Source organism: Populus euphratica, unplaced genomic scaffold (assembly GCF_000495115.2).
Source record: "Populus euphratica unplaced genomic scaffold, PopEup_1.0 scaffold1.1, whole genome shotgun sequence".
NCBI lineage: Eukaryota > Viridiplantae > Streptophyta > Magnoliopsida > Malpighiales > Salicaceae > Populus > Populus euphratica.
The window spans coordinates 5,761,168-5,784,457 of record NW_011499845.1 but is presented as its reverse complement, the minus strand read 5'-3'; the positions used below and the strand labels follow the sequence as shown (position 1 = coordinate 5,784,457).

Here is a 23,290-nt window from a genome sequence, read left to right as displayed (position 1 = left end):
TCTTAATATATTTTTTAGTATAATTAATAGTATTAATCTCAAAAATATTATTATTTTTGGAGTTATAAATAAGATTATTTGTATAATAATTAAAAATATTAATACTAAAAATATTATGATTCATATTATAAATATTATTATTTTTAGTAAAATTTATAAGAGGATATTTTATTGTAATTAACATTATTAATAAAATAATTGGTGAATTTGAAAGAAAATGTTATATTATTTATTAATTTTACCAAACGTATCGTAATAATAATTTTATTAAATTACATTTAATTTTTTATTTATAAATTACAAATAAATTATTAATTGCAGGATCTAAAAATAAATTTAAATCCTATAATATACACAATTCAAATAATTTTGAGTCTTGCATAACCTGACCTAAAACTAATTTAAAACTAAACTTAAAATAGATTTAGCATTACCCAAAATAATCTTGAATCCTGGCTATAACAAGATATAGATATACTTAAAACTTAACTTAATTGGACCTAAATAAAATTAGTTTTTGCTCTTAATTTTTTTAAAAAGTTAAAGGTGAGTTGATAATATAACACGGGTTACCTCACTAGTTTTATTTAAATATGATGTAAATAATAATAATTCATTAAATATTCAATCCATTAATGTAAATTTAAATGAATATTTATCTAATTGGAGCAAAACCATCTTGCTTGCTGCCATCCCAAACGCCGAGTGGATACCAGAGTCCACAAGCACAAAAATATGCTCCACCAGAAGAACCTGATTTTTTGGATTTTAACTTTTATGCTGTTCAGTGGTGAAACGAAACGTGGCCAGGGCAATTCTACCGTTACTGTGCTTTACAGCACAGCATCTACATGGACGCCGCCTGCCATTATCCCCCACTCTCCATCCTTACACGCGCCAATGGCATCACTACTCGAAATTTTCAACTGGCAGCCAGCTAATATCACCGTGTTTCGTGTCGCGTCGCAAGTGGGTCAGCCTAATAATTGTTTTTAGTCGAAAAGTCTGTTTTTTTTTTTTCAAACAAGTTTTCTTTTTTTAATATTGGTGAAATAAACAGTTTGTAGATACTATTATTAGAAACATGATTCTTACATCTTATTACTATTCATAATAGACATAGTTTAAAGAAATATTAAATGGATAGAAGAAGGCAAATAATTTTTTTTAAAAAAATATATCAAAATTCTAATTACAATACTAATACTTTTACAAAAATCTTAACAAAAAAATCAAATAACATCAAGTAATGTTATCAAATATAAACTAGATACGTCACACTTATCCTAAAAAACAAGGGGCTATTCTTCATATGTATACGGTAAAAATAATTTACTCAAATCATTATATATGAATTTTTTTTAGTAAGAATTTTTCATGTTTAATTTTTAAATCTAATGTTTAGGGTTTTTTCTCTCTCTCATTGTTTTTTATGTTCATTTAACATTTTTTAAAAAATATTGTTATTTTTAACTATAAATTGTGCAAATATTTTTTTTTAAGAGTGGTAGATAAAGACTGCATTATTTTTTTTTCCCTTAAACTTTGTGTTATTGTGGCATAATTTTTAATTAACACTGACAGTTTCTTAAAAAACAAATAACAACTGAAAGGCTTGCAGAATGATCGCGTCACCAGTGGTGCGCGTTCGCATCGCTAAAGTTGCGGCGGCATGTACAAGACCGTGCTCGGCTGGAGTGTGAAGTCTCTGTAGGCAATTGGCACCCTAGAATATAATTTCCCTCCTCACGTTCACCGATGGGATTATAATTATTCAAATGGAACCCACGTATTTACCGGTGATTTTCACCTGACAGATGTTTTCACGGCAAGTTTTTTTTTTTTTTAAAAAAGAAATAGAATAGTGACAGTGCTTGTAAATTCTCCTTGTGTTTTAATTACAGTAAATATTTATTCATGACAAACCAAGCAAATTCGGCAGATCCTTGTTATAGACAATTACTAATGAACACGTCATCGCATCGTAGATGTCGTTATAATACAAGCGATATAAGTTCGTGCTGAATTTACTTATTTATACCTTTATTATTCTATAAGCTTGATTATAATTACACGGTCACCCAAAGACTTTTCGATCTATTTCACTATTACCTGTCATTGTAGCCGATATCAAACTACGATCTTCTAACTATTGCCTGCCTGTATTTTTAGTATATATACGTGAAAATCATGCTTTTTATTTGTTAATTTTGTCAGGGGCGGAGTAAGAAAAAAAAATTAAATTATAATTACACGGTCACCCAAAGACTTTTCGATCTATTTCACTATTACCTGTCATTGTAGCCGATATCAAACTACGATCTTCTAACTATTGCCTGCCTGTATTTTTAGTATATATACGTGAAAATCATGCTTTTTATTTGTTAGTTTTGTATTTCTCGGCTCACCAAGAATAATAGACTTGAGCTTTGCATTTTTAGATTATGATTATCAAATTTATTAGGACATCTTCGATGGGATATTAGCTATACGGAGAGAGAGAGAAAAAAAACTATTAAAATGATTTTTTATTTGTCAGTTTTGGATTTATAAGGGAATGCCTGTGTGGGATGCTAGAATCTCTTTTTATCTCGTACATGTAAGATTAAGGGAGGAAATTGAAATATTTTTTCTCTTTAAACCTTGGTAAAATATAAAATACAAAGTTAAAATGTCCTTTTTCCATTCACGTACCGATAAAAAAATAAAAAAATATTATTCAAAATACTATATTGATAATTTGATTCCTTCGAATAGGTATTGCGATTAAAGATGCCCTGAGAAAATGATTATAGCATCCGTGACTATGCCTTTATTTTCTACAATAATCTTAATTTTATTTAATTATTGAAATGGCCTCCATTCGAAGCTGTTCAGTACTGGTCTGTTTTATTAGACATTTCACTGGATCATGGGTGGTTCATGGGCTCCTGCGGATTCTCCTCCTCCTCCTCCTCCTTTTTGTTCTTTAGTTTTTACATACAGTCATCGACATGTTAATGCTTCCAGGTGCATCAATCCAAGTTTCGAGCCCAAAAAGTGATTTAGTTGTTTAGTAGTATTGAGTTTCTACATGTTTTATTATTGTATTTTAAAAATATAATTATCCTGAAAAATATTAAATGAATTATAATATTGTTTAATAATATTCATGTAAAAATATAAAAAAAACTGAATTTTTTAAATATATATATCTAAGCAAAAAGCTAGCAGTCAACCCCTTAGTTTTTATCTCAACTTGTCTTCTCTCCTTTTACCTCTCATCAGTCCCCACTGATTTTCACCCCCTCCCAGTGAAGTTTTTAAAAAACAGAAATACTAAATAAATAAATACTGTTAAAATTAAATGAAACAATTAAACATTTGAAAAAGAAAAAGACCCACCTAGACGCCAGACCAGGTGTGGAGTACCTATAAGAGCCTCAATTCCCACTACACCCATCTCCCTTTACCCCCTCTCTCTTCCGTTTCCAACCCATCCGCCATGGACCCACCACCACCACCTCAACCTCCTCCACCGTCCGCCACCGCCGCCACCCCTACTATCTACCCGGATTCCGTCGAATCTTCCCCTCGCTCACGCAACACCGACTCCAACTACTTCGACGACCCACCACTCTCTCTCTCTTCAAAACTCCGCCTCATGTGCTCTTATGGCGGCCACATAGTTCCTCGCCCACACGACAAGTCGTTGTGTTACGTAGGAGGCGATACCCGCATCGTTGTCGTCGACCGCCACTCAACTCTCTCCTCACTGTCATCTCGCCTCTCCAACACTCTCCTTAACGCCCGACCCTTCATTTTAAAATATCAGCTTCCAAGCGAAGACTTGGATTCCCTGATTTCCGTCACTACAGATGAAGATTTAGAGAACATGATTGATGAGTATGACCGGACGAACAGCAACAACGGTCCGAAACCATCGCGATTGCGGCTCTTTTTGTTCCCTTTGAAGCCGGAGTCGTCTCAATCGATTGGGCCAATTCTTGAAAACAGTGCGAAATCAGAAGATTGGTTCTTGAACGCTTTGAATGGAGCTGCCGCGGCGGCGGCTGCTGGGTTGTTGAACAGAGGGTTTTCGGATTCTGCTTCGGTAAATTGTTTGTTGGGTCTTGATTATAATGATAGCAGTGATGGTTTAAATAATGAAAGCAATAGTAATAATAACAGTAACGCTGATTTAGTTGTTGTTGGTGGTGGTAGAGACGGGGAGGGGTCGAATAAGGGAGTTGTAAAGCAAGATGTTCATTCAGTTCCGGATTCTCCTATGTTGGAGACTACGTCGTCGTTTGGTTCGACTTCTTCTTCGCCTTCGCTTGCGAATTTGCCTCCGATAAGGGTTCACGTGGAGGATGGTGGTGGGGTTAGAGATCAGAAAGTGGTGGGGATCGAGGATCAACTTGCTCAAATGACAGTTGGTGGTGGCCGTGTCGGGCAGAGGCAGGATGAGGGATTTGCGGCTCTATCATCGCCGCCGCCGATGCCTGTTTCAATTGCGGTGTCGAGTGTGCCTGTTGGCGGTCAAATGGTTGTCGGTGAGTATCAGAATCGGGTTTTCTCTGATGATGAAAGATCCGATCATGGGGTTGCTGTTTGTTATAGAAAGCCGCCGCAGCCTCAGACGCAGATGCAGACTTTGACTCCCCAGAATCAACAGAGGTCAGGCAGTGGCGGCGGTGTTGCTATTGATTTACCTTCTCCAGATTCAGTTTCAAGGTACTTAATTTGCTACTCTTTTTTATATTATTTTGAGCTTTATTTAATAAATAAATCTGAATGATCCGATTAGATTGTTAGTTTAAATGGGAAGAAAATATTAGATTTTGATTTGGGTTTTGCTGGTATTTGTTTTGATGTTCCAGTGATAGTAGTCTAAACAATGCTATAAATCGACAAAAACCTGTGATTTATCAAGACCAAATTATGCAAATCCCATCTGGAGCGAACAGGGTTGCTGCTAACCCTGTTGATTCAAAGATCAATGCTTTCTCTGATCAGAACACTAGAGTTCAGATTCATCAACAGGTTCAGGATTCTGGTTATGTACTGCAACACCAATTTGATCAACAGCAACAGCAACAACAACAGCAACAACAACCACAACAACAACAGCAATTTATACATGCTGGTGCTCATTATATTCAACATCATCCCACAGGAGCAGTGCCCATGTCGGCATATTATCCTGTATACCCTCCCCAGCAGCAACAACAGCACAATCACCAGCTTCAGCCTCACATGGATTCGCAATACCCTGTGTACTATGTGCAGACAAGGCAACCCCAAGCATACAATTTGCCTGTGCAACAACCCAGTATTAATGAATCGACAAATACCATCCCTTCTAGCCGAAACCAAACACCTCCCAATGCCAACATGGCACCTCCTAGCACTTTCAATCCCATGAGAAATGCTCCCATTGTGAAACCTGAATTGGCTGCTTATAGAACAGCAACTCCAGGCGCACCACAGTTAGTTCAGGTCCCGTCCAGCCAACATCAACAGCAATACATTGGTTACTCTCAAGTTCATCATCCATCTCAGTCTGTTGCCCCTGTTTCTACTGGTACTGCTAATTATGGTTATGAGTTTGCTGATCCTTCTCAAGCTCAGATATACTATGCGCAGCCTATGGCACCCGCAATGCCTCAGTACCATACCATGATGCCAGATTCTTCAGGGCAACTTTCCAATGACAACATGAAGCAGCAGATCAGAAGTTCACAGCCAATGTAAGTCAAATTCAGAGGGGAAAGAAGACACAATTTTGAAAGAAGGTTCTGTGGTTTATTTGACATTTCTGCTTAGCGTCCGTCTTGGAATGGTTTTGGTTTGTGTTTATGTATTTGTGGTAGATAATAAGGAACCCTGCTTGTCTTTACTCTTTCTTGTATGTCATATTGTTACTTTCATAGGAAATGAAAGTGGTCTGGGATTATACTGTAAAAGCTCAAACTACATATATTGTGTGGTTGTGCAGTTCATATAGCAGTTGTTGAATAAATATTTACACAAGTGGTGAGAGCTTTGAATTAATTAAATCCATGTTTTAGGCGTTTGGCTCTTGAGATATTGAATGCTGAAGGTCTGCATTTTTGCGTCTGATATTGTTCCAGTCTTTTGTGTACATATCTTTGTTACTTATAAAGATAACCTGCAGAAACTTTAGAACCAATAAATTGGCAAATGTGAAGACAAAATGAAACCAGAGAAATACTTGGCTAATCTGCCTCATATTTGCCGTGGAGTTCTTTCTGCATCACCTTTGTGCTCTGTTCGAAACTGCATTTCAGTTGTGTGACGCAGCAGCTTCAACTATGTATACAAAAGATCTCGTTAGGTTTTCCGGTTCTTGAGTGGAGAATCTTCTCTTCTAACTGGTATGCTTTCAAAAAGAAATAAGCTTAATTCTCTTTAGCCCCATATTTCAGTTCTGCTCGCATCTTGCAATTTAAACTGTTTTTCGAGCAAATTATGGTGAGAGGGAACTTTTCTGATGCCCTAATTTTACCTTTTAATTCTATAGTATTTTGGGTAAAAATGACCAGAATTTGATGCTATGATAAATGGTGAAGCCAGTCCTTTTCATTCTTTCAGTACATTAATGTCACGTTATAACAAAGTTGTAATGCATATCCAGATTTCGGTCTTCACTTGTTAATTTCTTTCAATCGCTCTCATTGTTTCCGACTCTTCTTCAACCATCTTTCCTGAGCTTACGTAGGCATCTTCTTTTCCATCATCTCTCGCCAAACTTCATAACTAAGAAATGTAGGCGTCAAGTTGCGTTCAAGTAGATTGTTTCAGGACGAAATAAGACACTGAGGCATGGCCTAGCTTAAAGTAGGCGAACTCGATTCATCCTATTAAATCATAGCCATTATTTGATTCTTTTTAAAGGAAACTACTTTTTATCAACACTCACCATGGATTGAAATTGAATAATGATCACCCCCGTGTTTTTTTTGCTCTCTCGGAGCATCTCTAACAAGAGAGGTAAAAAGAGAAAAAAAATAAAAAAATGATTTTTTTTAATCTTGCAGTTTCAATGGAAAAGCTAAAATGTTTTTTTTTTGTTTGAAAGATCATTCTTATATATCTATAAAATAGTCAAAACATTAAAATAAATTATTTAAAAATTCTTTCTTTTATCAACTAAATTTTTCTCAATGACTTAAAAAAAACTAAAAGTATGAATATTAAATATATTAAAATATAAATAGTCTGTTAAAATAAATTTTTTTATTAGAGTGCACGTATGAAAAATCATATTTATATTATTAAAAAACCATATCAACAATCTTACTCTTTTTAATGTATTTTGTCATTAAAGATACTTGCAATCTCATAAAATCAGATCAACCTTGTTCCTATTGCTGGTAATATGTCCAAACAAAGGAGAGAAACAACATTATTGTGTGCTCACTACGAGCCACTGATTTCTCATGTGACTGCACTGTTACAGCACATTAGATTCTCTGTTTTATTATGCCTACACTGTGTGGTTAGTAGTTAAACTATGCAATTAGCGTACGAGGTTTTGTGTTTTGTTTTTCGAGATGGGAGAGATTAAGCTGTTTGTGTCTGCGATTATTAAGCCAGGCACGTGTTTTAGCTAGCTTTCAACTGTCGCAACAAATTAAAGCAGCTGCTGCCAGATTCTTGAAGAATTAGCCTTGTCTTTAGAATGAGCAAGGACTTGCTGCTGATTCCACTTCACGCCACCACATTCCTTGATCGAATTTCAGGCCGCGTTCTCAAGAAAGGATAAAAATGGGCGGTGTGGAGGAGAAAGGACTGATATTATAATCCATCTATTAATTTGACTAACAGAAGGAAAATAATTGTAAATAATTGTATTCAATCTCTCTAGGTTTAGTGGGACTATAAATTACAAATGAGGAAGTTCAAGAATAATCCTTTCATAGGTCTTCATCGGTTGTGGCAAATCAGGAAATTATCTGTCTTCTCCCTTCATCCATTCCCTCTCATAACATGGCTCTATTTTTTTTTAGGTTAACATGGATGATCAGGTTAGCTTATATATATTATAACTAATCTCATGAATTTTAAAATTAATGATTATATAAGACTTCAATGATTATTATATAAATTAATTAAGAACTCAAACCTAAAATTATAAAGAAAACAAACTTTTTAATTTTAAATTTTTATTAATTAGCCACCATCTAAATCGTTTAACATAGCTCTATTTATTAAAAAAAAACAGAGAGAGAAGAAGGAAATACGTACGATAGAGTAAGGTTGGAAAGTAAAAGGATGGATCTTCATCTTCTAATTAATTTTTCTTTCAATCTAATTACGCAAATTGTATGCTGCTATAGGCTGGTAGGGTGGATTACTTCTTTTCTTTCCCAGGCTTTTTATTTAGCGTGTCAAGTGAGGAAATCATCACACCCAACCCCTCTCATTTGTCCTCCCAGCCATTATTCCTGACGAAGTGAATAGCGGGCAGTATTTACAAAGTAAGAGAAGGGATACCGTCAACTTCTACTTAGTTTAGGTTGTGTGGGTTTTAGACTGTGAATACATTGCATTTTATCATAGATTAAAATGCATAAATAATTCTAGTAGTAACAAGCGTTAATATTTTCGTTCAAGTCTCTCTGTTGCCAAAATATAATAATAGTAATAGTAAAAACAATAATGCCTGTGTCCATCACTGGCGTGAGTGTTTAGCACTTGATAGGAATGGCAAATTATTTCTAGTGGCTAAGCATCTTTTAAGAGGCATTTGGGGGCTAATTAATAGATTGGGATCTTTGACAATCTAACATTCAATGTTAAAGTCCTGACCGGGTCATATCCAACCCCAGGCGTGCTTGTTGAGAAAGCTATGAAGAAAATGCTGCGCCTAAACTTCTCATGTCATGCTGGAAAGCGTGGAGATTAGAGAGGTATCCTTTGTTTTTCTTGCATGTTTAAGCATATAAAACAGATCATTGAAGCTTTTCACATTGGCAAGTGAGGTAAGGGCTTCCACCTCTGCCTCGGACTCTCAATCAATGGCTGCCTGTCTCCTCAAAGGTCAGTTCATGGAATGAACTTTCGAAAATGCATGGTACAAGGGGACCACAAAGAAGATTGATATCACTATATTAAAATAACGTAAAATTATAAATAAATTAAATTGAAATAAATAAATTAAAAATTTCAAAATAAATTTTTTTCTAAAACGTATTTTAAACGAAAAAACAAATATATTTTTAAATATAATTTGTTTTTGTGTTTAAAATTGTGTTGGGATATATTTTAAAATTGTATTTGATATGAAAATATTAAATTAATATTTTTTTAGTATTATTTAATAATTTTGATGTCATAATATAAAAAAAAAATCCAAATTCATGTTTATGTATTTCAAGTGAGAACCAAACATATATTTAAAAGAGAATTTGTTTTTACAGCGTGGCTATGTTTTTTTTTAAATTTAATTATTTTATTTTAAATTAATTTTTTCATAGCAAATCACTATAACAAAAAAAAAAAATCAATACTATTCTGGACGAGCCTAAAGCTATCTTTTTGGCAACCTTCTCCCATAAATCTTCAACAGGAAAAAAAATAAAAATATAACAAATATTTCACTTTCAAGCAACTCTCTGCTAATCACACAACGAGAAATACAAATTTCCATATAAAACATGCTTTACCCTGAAGTTAGTGATGGTATATAAGTCCTGGAATTAATATTTCACCATCTAATTATGAAACTAAAAAGATAAACCCAATAAAAGAATACAACAGTTCACCAAAATGCAGCTCCACTGTTCATTTTAGATACTTGTGTAGGATATTTTAGAGATAAGTTCTACAAGAAATGGTAATAGATCCTCCTTTACTGTACGCTCACCAGTCCAAGCGCATCCAAACCAATCCAGCAAAACAGAATACATCAATCAACTATCCATTATAATGGATCCCCATTTATTTATTTATCAATTTCCTTTTGTTCTTATCAAGAAGATGAAATTCTTCGATGTGCTTCACAGTTCACACAAACAACGTGCCAATTGGAAATGCATGGCTTCAAGGACCAGCAAATAAATGCATGAGAAGGTGCCCCTGTTCTTTTGATTGTAAAAACGGAGAACATCCCATCTCTTGACATTGCCAAAAGCATAATGTCATCACGAGAGAATTCCATTTGTGTCACTGTTAAGCTACGTGACTTCAAACGACCAACTGCCTTCCAGCCTCCAGGAACCCACTTGCGCCATGGCCATATATTTCTGCTACCATTGCAGACCGGGCCTGTAAAACATAATATATCTAACAAAAGATTTACAACCACCAAAACCATCCTGCATGTTTGCAGAGGGGGGAAATTAGAGCAATCATAGAAAATCCATGCATGTATTGGAAAGAATGCCACTCATCACTTGTGCAAATAGCATAGAGTGCCATAGCTGGTAACTTACATAAGTTTGTGTGTATAATAATATATATCTCCAGTTTAAAATAATTTTTTTGATGTATTCGAATGTGCAGCCCTCCCGATTCACTACTGAATCACTTCAACTTTAGATAAAAATATTTTCTTCATTCGCATTTCTATGGGTTCCCAAATTATAAGTTGTCTATGAAATGTAACTGTTTCCCATTTGACCGCAACAGCAGTGAAAATGAAACCAAATTACTTCCATATAAATGCTTCTACGGAAGCCAATGGCCATAATATGCCAACATGTCTATTGGATGCATGGTGGGGACGCCAGACCGGGCCTGAAAAACATAATATATCTAACAAGAAATTTACACGAGGAAGCGACAAGCTTCCCCTCACGATCGCAGCTGATCAAGGAAAGAATTTCATTTCCATGACCGTAAAGTTTTTGCGACTCTGACCATAACGTATGGAATGCCAGTTGATCTTCATAATTAGGAGGTTCTGTGAACATAAATGGAACTGCATCAGGAATGCTTTCGAGGGTGTTGAGACCATCATTCCTATTCCTTTCTGGGATCTCCTGCACAGATTTGCGCAGCCAAAACATCAGTTAAATGCTTTTAGTTTTTGAAACTTGCACTCGCTGCTAGTTACAATAAATCTTGGTCTTCTCTTATGAACAACAAATAGGAGAACATCATCAGTTTAAAAAAACTGACGTGCCGTTAACTTTTTTGTTATAATCACTAAAAAAGAAGAGCCTTTATCTAATTATGGTCCCAACAAAGCTAGGTCCTCCAAGGAAGAATTTGAAGCCAGTCCTCCCCTTTTGTTTTTTCTATGAAGAAACGATTCAGTGTCTTCAAAAAAGATAAAGGAGCTTCAAACGCACTGGCAACTTTCTCATCAGCTCCGCCAAAGAAACGATGGCTTCCCTTTCCTTGGATGATGGCCACACAATTGATGTGACCATGGATTTCAGGGCGACCAAATTCATGCCAAGGTTCCTTATCCACGAGAGAAGCATTGCTTTTCCATAGAGCAAAAATATGAGTTATCTGAGATGATTTGTCAAAGTGACATGCAAAATTCTGATGTATGCTAATCACAATATCATATTTTTAGTTCTACGCAATGACACAAAATAACACTTACAGGAAATTGACAACATGAATGTCTTCAAGGATGGTTCTTCTAAGCTCCTCCCTTAACTATTTTGTTTCTTTTTTTTAACAACTTCTTCAAAAGGATAAAATGATCTCTCTTCCTTAAATCCACAGGCAATAAGTTGACAAGATAAAACCGAAGGTGGCATGAATTTTCTTCTGGTACTTTTTGCTTATAATTTGTTTTTGGACAAAAACTGAAGTATACCCCTACTTTTACTGCACCATTATGTAGAGGCAATATTCATATCGTTACATCTACTCTCTTGTGTATACCTAGGATGTGATTGACAGATTCCCTTAAACAACAGCAAGAAGACATGAGATAAAACGTATTTACAAATCACTCTGATATTAAATTAATGTTATGCCTCTACTTGAGAGACTTTTCGTATTTATGTCAGTTTCAAGATTCTATTTGTTCATTAAAAGGTTTAATCTGAATGTTACCTGATTAATTTTCCACTTTGTATATATGAGATCGATTTACCCAGCTATAATCAACTCGAAAGAACTTCTGTGGACTTACAATGAGGAAAAAGACATCATGCATGAAACAGTTCCTATGTGATGAATAAAACATGACCTGGTCATGACTAACTGCTAACATGTATTCACCAGACCTCACCTATGCAATATCCGTCACTGCAGCAAGGTGCCCAGATGGAACTTTCTGCAGTTGCCAATTATCCACATCAACACCAACATTTTTCCACAGATGGAAAGCCCCGCCATATCCATGTGCTGGAATCGCATTTCCATCTGGGCTCCGGTGTCCCCATAAAATCCCAGAGCAGAGTTGCTTAAACTCCCCAACAGTGACCGCATTCATCCAGATACCACTTTTCCTTTCAGGTTGCCAGATCATCATTGCCTTGTCCATTGAAGCTGAAGCTGATGGTAGGTAGTCCCTTCTACAGATGCAGTTGAAGGGAGCTGTCACTCCACTGAATACACCCTTCATGTCCAATTTTGAGAGATTCTAAAGATATCTACGTGAGAAATAGCTAGCACTCGCTTGGATTTGACATAGCTGCTAGTCCCAAGAGCCTAAAACACTGGATCCCATACGAATTTTGAAGTTAAAAGTGCTTGGACTAAAGCAATACTAGAATAGATGATTTCTTGGGAATCACTGTACAACTAAATTAATTCACATACAAGTCTACATTCACACACAAATATACGATCGCCGGTGACTCGAGTTAGTGGGCATTTTCCCTTGTGATTTTGCTCTTTGAAATGGCTGCTCAATCATGGATGGCATCAATGAGTCGTGACAAAAAATAAAAAATAAAAAAAATGAGAAAGAGCCAGCAACAAGTTAAGGACCCTCGATATAATTAAGATGCCAGGCTTATTTCCTCTTTCCTATATGTACCCTCGCTGTTGGTCAGTGGAGCCCTAAGGGTCATCTTCCATGTGCATATGCCTTTCTTGTCCTAAGACGAACTTACAAGCAGAATGCTCTGTTTGCTTCATCAGCCATACATATGGGTAATTAATGAGAAGTGCAAACTCCTGATCCAATCTGTATGTGCTTTCAAATTGCAAGCATGGACATGCTAGATATATAAGAAAAGAAACAGTATGTTTCTATTGCACAGAAAAGATTTTGTGCTGGAAAATGGGTAGGTTTAGAAATTTAGAGTTGGAAACCCTTCCTGTCCTCTCCCCGCAGTAAAGATGAATCATGTTCTCCAGTCCTCCCATGGCAAGGACCCGCGCCAGAATTTCCATTCAATTCTGCCAGCGAAAGAGCCACCATAGGCTTAGAACCAACAGATAGGGTCTCCTGACATGACAATTTACTTTCACCTGAAACAAACAAAGCTTTAATCATTATCAAGAGCAATTAGTGCAATGCTTCATCAAAGATGACAGAAAAAAGAGGATGATATGGATTAAGTGTTGCACAGAGGCCATTATCTGTACATAATATAGATGCAGACAAATACAGTTCACACAAGCAAGTGTTACTGAATTCAATAAACATTAAAGATGTCAAAATGCATGCAAAACCTGTAGACTGATTACAATAACCATTTCTATACTAAAAAAAACGTTCAAACAAAATTTAAATGGAAAGCATGCATTGATCAACTTAAGATAGTCGATAAAATATTCTCCATCGATCAGATGTCAGCTTTATGGTAAGCTTTTGGTCTGTTTTATAAAAATGTCATGAACAAACACTAAACATTGTTTAGCTTTATATTTTGATGTTGATGAGAATGACATAGTCGACAATTTTTACTTGCTTACTACCAGCAGTAGAAGGTAGGACCAGTTCCCACACATAATTAAACTGTACCATCAGAAGAAGTAGATGCAAAGATTGAATCTGTTTCAGAAATAATAATTCCAACTATGCATGTAACCCCTTCTTGTGTGATTGTGGGCAACTGTAACACTTGCCTCCACTGAAAACCAAAGCAACAGAAAGTTGAAAAAAGAAATTATAGAATATAGGGTACATAATAACACTAAAAAACTGCCTAGAATGAAACATCCTAGTTATCAATTATGATACCGTACGTTCAGATTCAACAAATTATATAGCTAAGAAATAAGGGAAAAAACTAGGCCATTTTTTTTATATATAAAATGGAGCTGATTTGGATTGAATTACATTAAAACATAAGAAGATGAAAAGAAACAGATTACCTTTTGATCTGCAAGAGTTTAACTCCCACGGAATAATAACACCATCAGTGTCCCCGGAAAGAAGATGATGCCGGTGTAATTGTTTTATTTGGCAAATTGGCAAATCTAAATGGTTAAGAGAGAGCAAAAAAACTCTAACTTTATTGTCCTTCTACAGCTCTTAACATTTCTCAGCAACCAAAGAACACATTAATCATAAAGTTTAATTTCCGCTTCGAAGAACGAAAGAACAGCCAAAAAACATATATAGAAAGAAAGCACCTTTAAAAGCAAACTTGATGCTTGGAATCCAGTGCGTGCAGTTGACAGAGGCCTTAAGACCCGGAAGTGTAGTCAGACTTTGAGCAGTCTGTCCCAAACCTACCCAAAAATAAAGCAGCAGCAAGTTAGTTAAGGAAAAACTACAAATAAAGTTATGGTAAGCTGGATAAGAAAAATATGAGAGGGGGGAAGCTCTGCTCTGCCTTGGGACTGAAAATAGCAACAGCATATTGGGCACCGTAGGAAACCAAATCATAGAGCGTTATTCACTACTCTGTTTGCACCCTGCTCCTATAGACACTCTTGTCACTTCAAATTCACTTTCTTCTTTATTTCCAGACATCATCATCGTTTGTCGTAGTTTGAATTTATAGATCAAAAGAATATTACTGTAGAAAAATTGACAAAAATATAACATGAATGGTTAAAAATTCAGTCTCGTTGCTGTCACTTTGTTTTTTAACGTTGTGTTGGATCACACTAGATATGTATGTATACATGTATGAAGGACCGAATTAAAATAATTGCCTTAGTAACCATGTATAGAAGAAGAAGAGTACCAGAGTTGTACATTGAATTAGTTAGGTGTGCAATAGAGTTTATGGCCAGTGTGATTTTACGTTTTGAAAGTATTTTAAAAAATTTTAAATTTTTTTATTTTTTATTAATTTTAAATTAATATATTTTTAATATTTTCAAATTATTTTAATGTCCTGATGTTAAAAATAATTTTTAAAAAATAAAATAAAATTATTAATATTTATTTTGACATGAAAAATTATTTAAAAAGTAACTACAACTATATCTCTAAAAAAATAAAAAATAAGGGTAAAATAGTGGATTAGTAAATTCTAGCTATTTTCTGACAAAATTTGATTCTATCGGTGAAAAATAAATAAAAAACTTAAATTTTAAGAATTTTTATAATACTGGATTAGTAAATACTTAGAATTTACTTTCAAAACAAGGAAGGAGTAATTACTCCATAATGTATATAAAAAGATAAATAGATGATGAAATGAAAAATTAAAACAAGATGACTAAACTTTAAAAAGTAGTTATTTAAAGGTAAAATTCATGAAATTTATTATTTAGTTTCTTTGTAGTTATTTTTTAAAATGTTTTTTATTTGAAAAAATATGATAATAATATTTTTTTATTTTATAAAAAATTAATTTTGAAATTATGAAAATATAAAAAATATATTAATTTAAAATAAAAAATAATAATTTTTTTAAATAATTTTTAAGCACACTGTCAAACGTATTCGCACAGTTAATTCCTCTTTTTTTGTAGAACCTTTTTTATCGCTTGTATGGGATTCGGAAAAGAGGAATCTTATCTTGTGTAGGTTTGCAGACCGGTGCACGTCATGGGATTCATAAGATTCTTGTGCCACATCGACCTATTTTGTCCCCACAAAAAGTCAAAACTGGGGAAAAACGAGCGGACGAGATCCATGGAGAGAAGACGCAGAAAGGACGAAGAAAAACAAAACCCACCGGCCCATCCCATCCCCACCGCATCGCATTTTCTGTCCTCGTTTTTGCTATCTCTACACCAGGAAAAAGCAAAACAACTACCGCCACCAATCAAAACCAACAGAACCAGCTCCAACAGCTGTTCTTTTCTTTCTTTCTTTCTTAAAAATCAAAGACAAGAAACACACAGACAGCCGAAAAAATGGCAACAACATCAACTATCCAATCGGATATCCGTTCTGCTCTCCACGCAACCAACATCATCATCTCCAATCCCAGTCTCATCCTCTCACGCGCCACCTCTTCCTCTGCGCGTTGGCCTTTTTCTTCACGACCTCTAATATCCTTGCACTATAGGATTTCAACTCCCGAGTCGTTTCGAGTGAGAGCTTTCTCCACCGAGTCAACTGAACCTGTCGTCAGGGTTCCAGACAAGCCTCCGATTTGTACCGCAGACGAGCTCCACTACGTCTCCGTGTCCAATTCTGATTGGCGTCTTGCTCTCTGGCGCTACCATCCTTCTCCTCAGGTCGGTCCAACTTACTCTACATTCTATGCTCTAGTTCATTTAAATTTTTTTTCTTAATCATAATTTATTTTCTAAGTTTTTTTTTTTGTTATTTGATTACAGGCGCCTCCAAGGAATCATCCGCTATTGCTATTGTCTGGAGTTGGGACTAATGCCGTTGGTTACGATCTCTCACCTGGGGTAATACTCTTTCTTTGCAAGTCATGTTTAATGCCATTTCAAGCAAGATACATGTGAATTACTTGCAGTAATTACTTGATTTTTTAGGCAAAACATTATCTAGGAAGGCGAGGCACGGCGTGACATACTCTTGGTTTGTAATATACGCTGTGTGTCATGTGAAGTTTATCAAAAAATGTCTGGTTGGTTCTAGTTATGAATGACCTTCCCAAATATCTCCAATTCACTCAAGTTTAGCTTAATTTTTTACTGCTTCAAAATACTTGATACAGTGAAATCAGATTATAACTTTTAAGCTTGAGTTTGAGTTTCCTGTTCCAATACATGCTGAGTGATTATTTTGTTCTGTCCTCCTTTGTAGCACGGGGGATCTTAAAATCAATTCTGCGTATTTTCTATGACTGTGCAACACTTTACACTTTACCCTCTAACTGATGCTTGTTATATGGTTGCAGTCTTCGTTTGCACGGTACATGTCTGGCCAGGGATTTGAAACATGGATTCTTGAGGTTCGGGGTGCTGGTTTGAGCATACAGGGTTCAACTCCTAAAGATGTTCATCAGTCTGCCCATGAAGTTTCTGAGGAGATGGAAGCTGTAGCTAAGAGTGTGACTAATGGAACACTGTCTGTGGACCAGCAGCCAAGTAATGTTCCCAGTCCCCTGTTAGATTCTAGGGTTTCTTTTGTCGAAGAGGACTCACATCTAGCTGGGATTGTATCCGTGTGGGATGAGTCAAAATTGGTGACCAAGTTGACAGAAATCTTTATGCGTTTGTCCGAAAGACTCTCTGGCTTTCTCAGTGAAAGTGAGTTGAAGATTATGTTTGCTGAGTTGGTCGATCAGATATCAAAACTCTTAGTAGATTCTCAATTATCTGAACGAATGAATGAAATAAGGGGAAAGCTTTTGAGCTTGTTGGAAGCAAGACAAAACTCAGCTATTGCTGGTCAATTCAGGGATCTGAGTCAAGGGCTTGTTAATGTTATTGAGGAAGGTCAAAAATCTGTTTCACCACAGTTGTTTAACTTGCAGGAGCGTCTTTCATCAATCATTGAAGATTTCCAGAAACAGCTTGACTTGATTGTGAAGTATGACTGGGACTTTGATAATTACCTGGAAGAGGATGTTCCAGCTGCGGTGAGGTGACATTTTATCTTGCTGAGACACTCTATGCACTATTCTGTCTCTGCAGCTAACTTTTTCAATCACAATATTATTGCTATGATCATTGAAGTTTGGGTAGGAATAGTTCTTGGATATTCCTCATATGCTAATAAGCTTCACCTTTATCCTTGAAGATGGAGTATATAAGGGCCCAAACCAAGCCAAAGGATGGTAAATTGCTTGCTATTGGACACTCCATGGGAGGCATCTTGCTCTATGCAATGCTGTCTCGATGTGGTAGGATACCATCTTTTTGCTATGTGCATCATATAATTGCAAACTCACCTTCTCACAATAAACATAGCATGCTTGTTTTCCCTCTGGTGGGTAATAGATGTGCTTTCCCAACATGTAAAAATATTCTTTATAGTTGTTCATGCAGGTCCCTTAATACTTTGGAATCTGGGTTTAGTCATTTTCCTCAAGCTTTCAGTTTATAACCTTTTTATCCCCTACAATCAATAAAAGTTCTTTCTGCTCATCTAAAGTGTCAATGTGCAATTAGTGTTTACAAATGTTAAAAAATGTGGAGTAGACTTCTGGTTAGAATCTTTTGTTTGAACTATGATTGAGTATTTCTGGTGGAGAGTATGAGATTCTCTCTCTTATATCCATGGAATTGGAGAAGGACAAGGATTACTTCTAACCCAAGTTCTAGGCCAATCCAAGTTTTAAATGAAAGCAAGTGAGGGCAGTGGGGGAGGTCATCATCTTTGAGCATCCAAGTTCATTGTAACTTGCCTGCTGGATGTAGCGGTAAGAATTTAAGGTGAAAAAAACATAGAGCTTTCTCAAGTATTTCCTAAAACCTTCTATCCTGGAGACAGCAGATATCATGGATCAGAATATAGTATTATTGTGTTTTCCTGTCTCTAGCAGTATCATTTGCTTCTCATGATATATGTTTGAGTGATTCTGCAGTTTATAATCTTTTCCTTTTCTAGTAGGCATTAATCCTGCTTTAATTTTTAAACAATTGAATGCTAGCTCGTTTAGAGATGATCACTGACTTGCAGGAAGCCTGAGTCCACTTGCCACCAGTTTACCTGATTAAGTTACCAAAGAAATATACAATGGAAGAAAACAAGAAAAGAGAGAAAAAAACCTTGCTGAATGCTTTCATGCCAGCTTTTGGATGCTTCACACAGCATTTACAAATGCCTGATCGTTATGAGTTTATGTCCACAAATAATTTACATCAGTAGATGTTACATTTGAACACAAGGATCCGATGAACACTTGTAGTATGACACTGATATTTGCATATTAATTTTCTTCCTTTACTTCAAGACTTGTGTTGGGTCCACATAAGAGTAAGACTAATTAAAGAATTCAAGGCAGTTCTTTCTCTTTTTTGAACTCTGGAGTTGATGTGAAGGTAAAACCATTGACATTGCATGTTTAACATGGATAATTTAGAATGTTCTGCCCATGACTTTGGCCACATTTGTCAGACTAGGCTGCAGTCTGGAGAACAGTAGCATATGGGAGTGTCTGAAACCTCTTATGTTTGAAATATGCTTCTAGTGTTTCCCATGCTCTCATTGAGCATTGATTACTTATATAAACATATGACTAATTAGTTTATCTATTGATAGAATGCCTTTATTGCAAGTTTCACCAACCTGAGAATAAAATTTGAACATTGTCTTCTTTCCATTCTCCTAGTTTTTTTTTCCCTTTCATTTTCTGACGATAATACAAAAGGAAATAGATATATCATAATGTCACTAATCATTTTTATGTTTGGTTTATCATATTCAAGGCTGGGATGGAAGAGATTCTGGATTGGCTGCCATTGTTACTCTGGCATCATCACTTGACTACACACCTTCAAATTCAAGACTCAAATTGCTTTTGCCCCTTGTAAGTTGACAACAAAATTCTGCACATAATCTCTATTTGTCTGGATCAGATGCCTACTTGTTAATTTTGTGAGGAATAGCTTTGTTTGAGATACTAATAATGGGACTATTGTCATACAGGCAGACCCTGCTCAGGCTCTTAATGTACCTGTTGTTCCTTTGGGAGCAATGCTGTCAGCAGCATATCCTCTTTCAACCCGCCCTCCTTATGTCTTGTCTTGGCTTAATGATTTGATATCAGCACAGGACATGATGCATCCAGAGTTGTTGGAAAAGCTTGTCTTGAACAACTTTTGTGAGTATATTTTTCCTAATGAGCAGAAATGTTACCTTTTTATTTGTTCAATTTAGGAGCAACCTGTGTGCATATATTTGATCTGTTTAGATTTTTTAATCAATTGGGATTTATGCCGCATCTTTATGTCACATGAGGTGATGACATGCCCTCTCTAATGTAATAGACGGGGGACAGACAGAACAGCAACTGCTGAATTAGCATGGAATTGTTAGAAATCAAGAAATATTTCCATTGACACTGTACATTGATGATAATGACAGCGCATAAATGCATCAGGAATATGGACCTGAGAAAATTAAATTTATATGTTACACATACAGGACATAGATGCAATCCCGACTCTATGCCATGTTGAAATGTCCCATAATTGCACAACTGATCTCAAGCCTGGATAAATGCAAAAGTTTATGGTGTCGATGGTGACTGGTGAGTGTAACACAATGGGAGATGAGAGAGTTAGCAGGAGTGATTTGTTCATCTGTGAAAACATCTGTTCAAGTAAATGAGACCAATGCAGGGTTTTAAGGAAAGATTAAAGTTAACAGTATCTTTCCTTTGATTCATTCCTTCTCTTGTCCATTTCTCGATTGCATTTGATTGTCAAAATAATATCCCTGTTCATACTGGAGATAATCTTGAGCTTGTCTCACAAGAACTAACATGAAGTTATTCCCAGTGGTTTCATAACTTTAATTGTGGAGACTGTCTCCCCTCGCTACACACACTTGAGGATGGGATGGAGGACTCTCCATTGCTAAATTGAAACTCTTGTTTGAGCATCTTAAGTCCTTACTCTGTTCTTAACTCATTTCCCCCTTTTCATCATCTTTATCGTCCTCTTTTGTTAACAAATGTTTTGATTATTTCTGGCAGGTACCATACCTGCCAAACTTATATTACAGCTCACTACAGCTTTTCAGAATCGTGGATTGTGTGACAGGAGCGGTAAATTTTTCTACAAGGATCATCTACATAAGAGCAATGTACCTGTATTAGCCATAGCAGGGGACCAAGATCTGATATGCCCACCTGAAGCTGTTGAAGGTGTGGAGACTAGAATAATTTGTGTATCCGTCTTCATTAGATGCCAATGTTTTGCTTCTTTCTCATGATGATTTGAATGCATCAGAAACTGTTAGGCTCATCCCCGAGCATTTGGCATCCTACAAGGTGTTTGGAGAACCTGGAGGTCCTCATTATGCACATTATGATTTAGTGGGGGGGAGAAAGGTAAGCGGTTCATAAATGCAGTAATGGTTAATATCTTGTTTGGTAATTTATCTTCAGTACTGTGTTGTAACGTGCCCTTTTCTCCTCACAGGCGGTGGAGCAAGTCTATCCTTGCATAATTGAATTTCTAAGTCGATGTGACTTGACTTGAGTATCCAGCAAATGAAACTTCATTACCCAGGTTAGCAGCAGCAGCAGCAGCATATATTATTTTCCTACAGGCTTGAAATACGCGTCTTTGATTCTAACCCCTGCCCAGCTCCATGTCAAATGCCGAGTAGACATGCATTTTTTTGGTGAAGTTTTACTTTGGGGAAAATTGCCAGTTTTGGTTACGAGGCGTACACAGGGAAGGAATGGAGTTTATATGACCATTAATCCTGTTATTTGGTCAGGAAAGTCGGTTAAAAGTATGCCCATTACATTACAATTACATTTTTAAAAAATGAAAACACTAGAACAGAACCTACTTTTATTGGATCCCATCTCTTAAAACCGGACGCCATTCATTCCACGGTGATTTTTTCGGTCCTCAAACTTTATTTATTTACAATTACATTCTTGCACTCGATGTCTGCTTAGACTTGTTTATTAGGATTCACTTTTATTTGCACGATGCATGTTATCGTGTATACGAGGCTCCTGCGAGAATTTTGTCAGTGAATTAAACATCAGATTTATATATAAAAAAATTAATTTGGTGGAAAAAATTGAAAAAATGAATGATGATTTCACGCATCCATCTTTCCTTCAATTCATTCCTTCTAGTGTCCATTTCTCGATTGCATTTGATCGTCAAAATAATATTAGTGGCGATAATCTTGAGCTTGTCTCACAAGAACTGGCATGAAATTATTCCCAGTGGTTTCGTAACTTTATTTGTAGAGACTGTTCCCCTCCGCTACTTTGGGACAACGCAATTTGTCAATTGTCAATTGGGACAGTGTAGGATGTGGTTTTTTTTTTAAAAAAAATTATTAAAATTTAATATATTTGGTATATTTTGAATTGTTTTGATGTTAAAAATAATTTTAAAAAAATATTATTAATATAAATTCCAACATAAAAATTATTTAAAAAAAAAACATGCTTGTTTTGCATTGGAAATCTGAATCTAAAATGTCCAGCTGTATGTTTCTGCATTGTGATAATGATTGTGGCAGTCGTTAAAAAAATATTTTAAATTATAATTTTTTTAAAATAAGTTTTTTTAATGCAAAATAAATAAAAATTATATTATTTTAGATTTTATAAAATAAAATTTTGAAATGCAATTATTGCACCATGGCCCAGTCACAATTTACAGAAATTTTGAAATTAATATTTTTTATTTTTCCATCTTGATTTGCAGATATTAAAATTAAAATTTAAAAAATAAAAAAATTATTTTTTGTATATTGACAAGTAAAAAATATTTTTAAAAATTATCTTTATCACAACATTATAGATTAATCTATGTAGGGGATTTAATGCAAATCACATTCTATTCAGCTAACCAAATAATTGTTCTTTGTGGCTAGACAAAAAACACAAGCGATATTAAATTATCTCTAACTAGAGTTTCTTGAACATGTATAAGTGACTTCATGCTCATGATTAGATAAATTTAGTTTATATTTGGTATTGTGATACGGGAAAATTTTTAAAGATATTTTTTATTTAAAAATATGTTTAAATAATTTTTTTAAATGATATAAAAGAATAAAAATTATAAAAAAATATTAAAAACTATCCATTTAATATTTTTTCAAATCAAATAAACTTAAACAATATATAAAACCTAGAAAAAATGGGAAGTGCAGGAGGGAAATACATCCGAGGTCTCACTCTTGCCGGCTTTATGTCCAGGGTTCTCGGAGTCGTGTCGTGCTAGGTTTCACTCTCCCCTTCATCATGAGAGGTGGTTCTCTCAAAGCTGTCAGGGGCGTGATCTTTCTCCCATTTCCTGAGTCAAAGAATTGCTCCAAGGAGTCTTTTCTACCATAATCATTACTTCCTTCTTCATCCCACATGATGGAGCAGTCATGTCATTGTGC

The 23,290-nt window shown here is 35.3% G+C and overlaps 2 protein-coding genes and 1 long non-coding RNA gene across 4 annotated transcripts; 2 read left to right on the top strand and 1 right to left on the bottom strand.

The window, feature by feature from the left end:
• The first annotated feature begins 3,401 nt into the window (after window positions 1-3,401).
• Window positions 3,402-6,070, top strand: LOC105124291 (uncharacterized). Its single transcript, XM_011024251.1, has 2 exons — window positions 3,402-4,716; window positions 4,863-6,070. The coding sequence occupies exons 1-2, from the start codon at window positions 3,485-3,487 to the stop codon at window positions 5,734-5,736; spliced, it is 2,106 nt and encodes a 701-aa protein (XP_011022553.1). The 5' UTR covers window positions 3,402-3,484; the 3' UTR covers window positions 5,737-6,070.
• Window positions 6,071-13,203: 7,133 nt separating this feature from the next.
• On the bottom strand, window positions 13,204-14,621 carry LOC105124286 (uncharacterized). Its single transcript, XR_842024.1, has 3 exons — window positions 14,245-14,621; window positions 13,892-14,000; window positions 13,204-13,395 (listed from the first exon to the last, which is right to left on the bottom strand). It is a non-coding gene; the product is annotated as an uncharacterized LOC105124286 (long non-coding RNA).
• A 1,322-nt stretch (window positions 14,622-15,943) lies between these two features.
• On the top strand, window positions 15,944-21,807 carry LOC105124275 (uncharacterized). Of its 2 annotated transcripts, XM_011024221.1 has the most exons (9): window positions 15,952-16,515; window positions 16,618-16,695; window positions 17,151-17,834; window positions 17,996-18,098; window positions 19,627-19,727; window positions 19,847-20,021; window positions 20,898-21,068; window positions 21,154-21,254; window positions 21,346-21,807. In XM_011024221.1, the coding sequence occupies exons 1-9, from the start codon at window positions 16,189-16,191 to the stop codon at window positions 21,403-21,405; spliced, it is 1,800 nt and encodes a 599-aa protein (XP_011022523.1). In that variant the 5' UTR covers window positions 15,952-16,188; the 3' UTR covers window positions 21,406-21,807. The 2 variants fall into 2 exon arrangements, with proteins under 2 accessions (XP_011022532.1, XP_011022523.1); XM_011024230.1 differs by lacking the exons at window positions 20,898-21,068; window positions 21,154-21,254; window positions 21,346-21,807 and adding an exon at window positions 20,651-20,891 and having other exon boundaries at window positions 15,944-16,515.
• Window positions 21,808-23,290: the final 1,483 nt, after the last annotated feature.

Excerpts from the sequence above, each read along its gene's own strand:
- LOC105124275 (XM_011024221.1), top strand. The coding sequence starts at position 16,189 with ATGGCAACAACATCAACTATCCAATCGGATATCCGTTCTGCTCTCCAC. Across the intron at positions 16,696-17,150 it reads GTTACGATCTCTCACCTGGG|TCTTCGTTTGCACGGTACAT; the intron begins GTAATACTCTTT and ends ATATGGTTGCAG. Across the intron at positions 20,022-20,897 it reads GCTTGTCTTGAACAACTTTT|GTACCATACCTGCCAAACTT; the intron begins GTGAGTATATTT and ends TATTTCTGGCAG.
- LOC105124291 (XM_011024251.1), top strand. The coding sequence starts at position 3,485 with ATGGACCCACCACCACCACCTCAACCTCCTCCACCGTCCGCCACCGCC. Across the intron at positions 4,717-4,862 it reads TCTCCAGATTCAGTTTCAAG|TGATAGTAGTCTAAACAATG; the intron begins GTACTTAATTTG and ends TTGATGTTCCAG.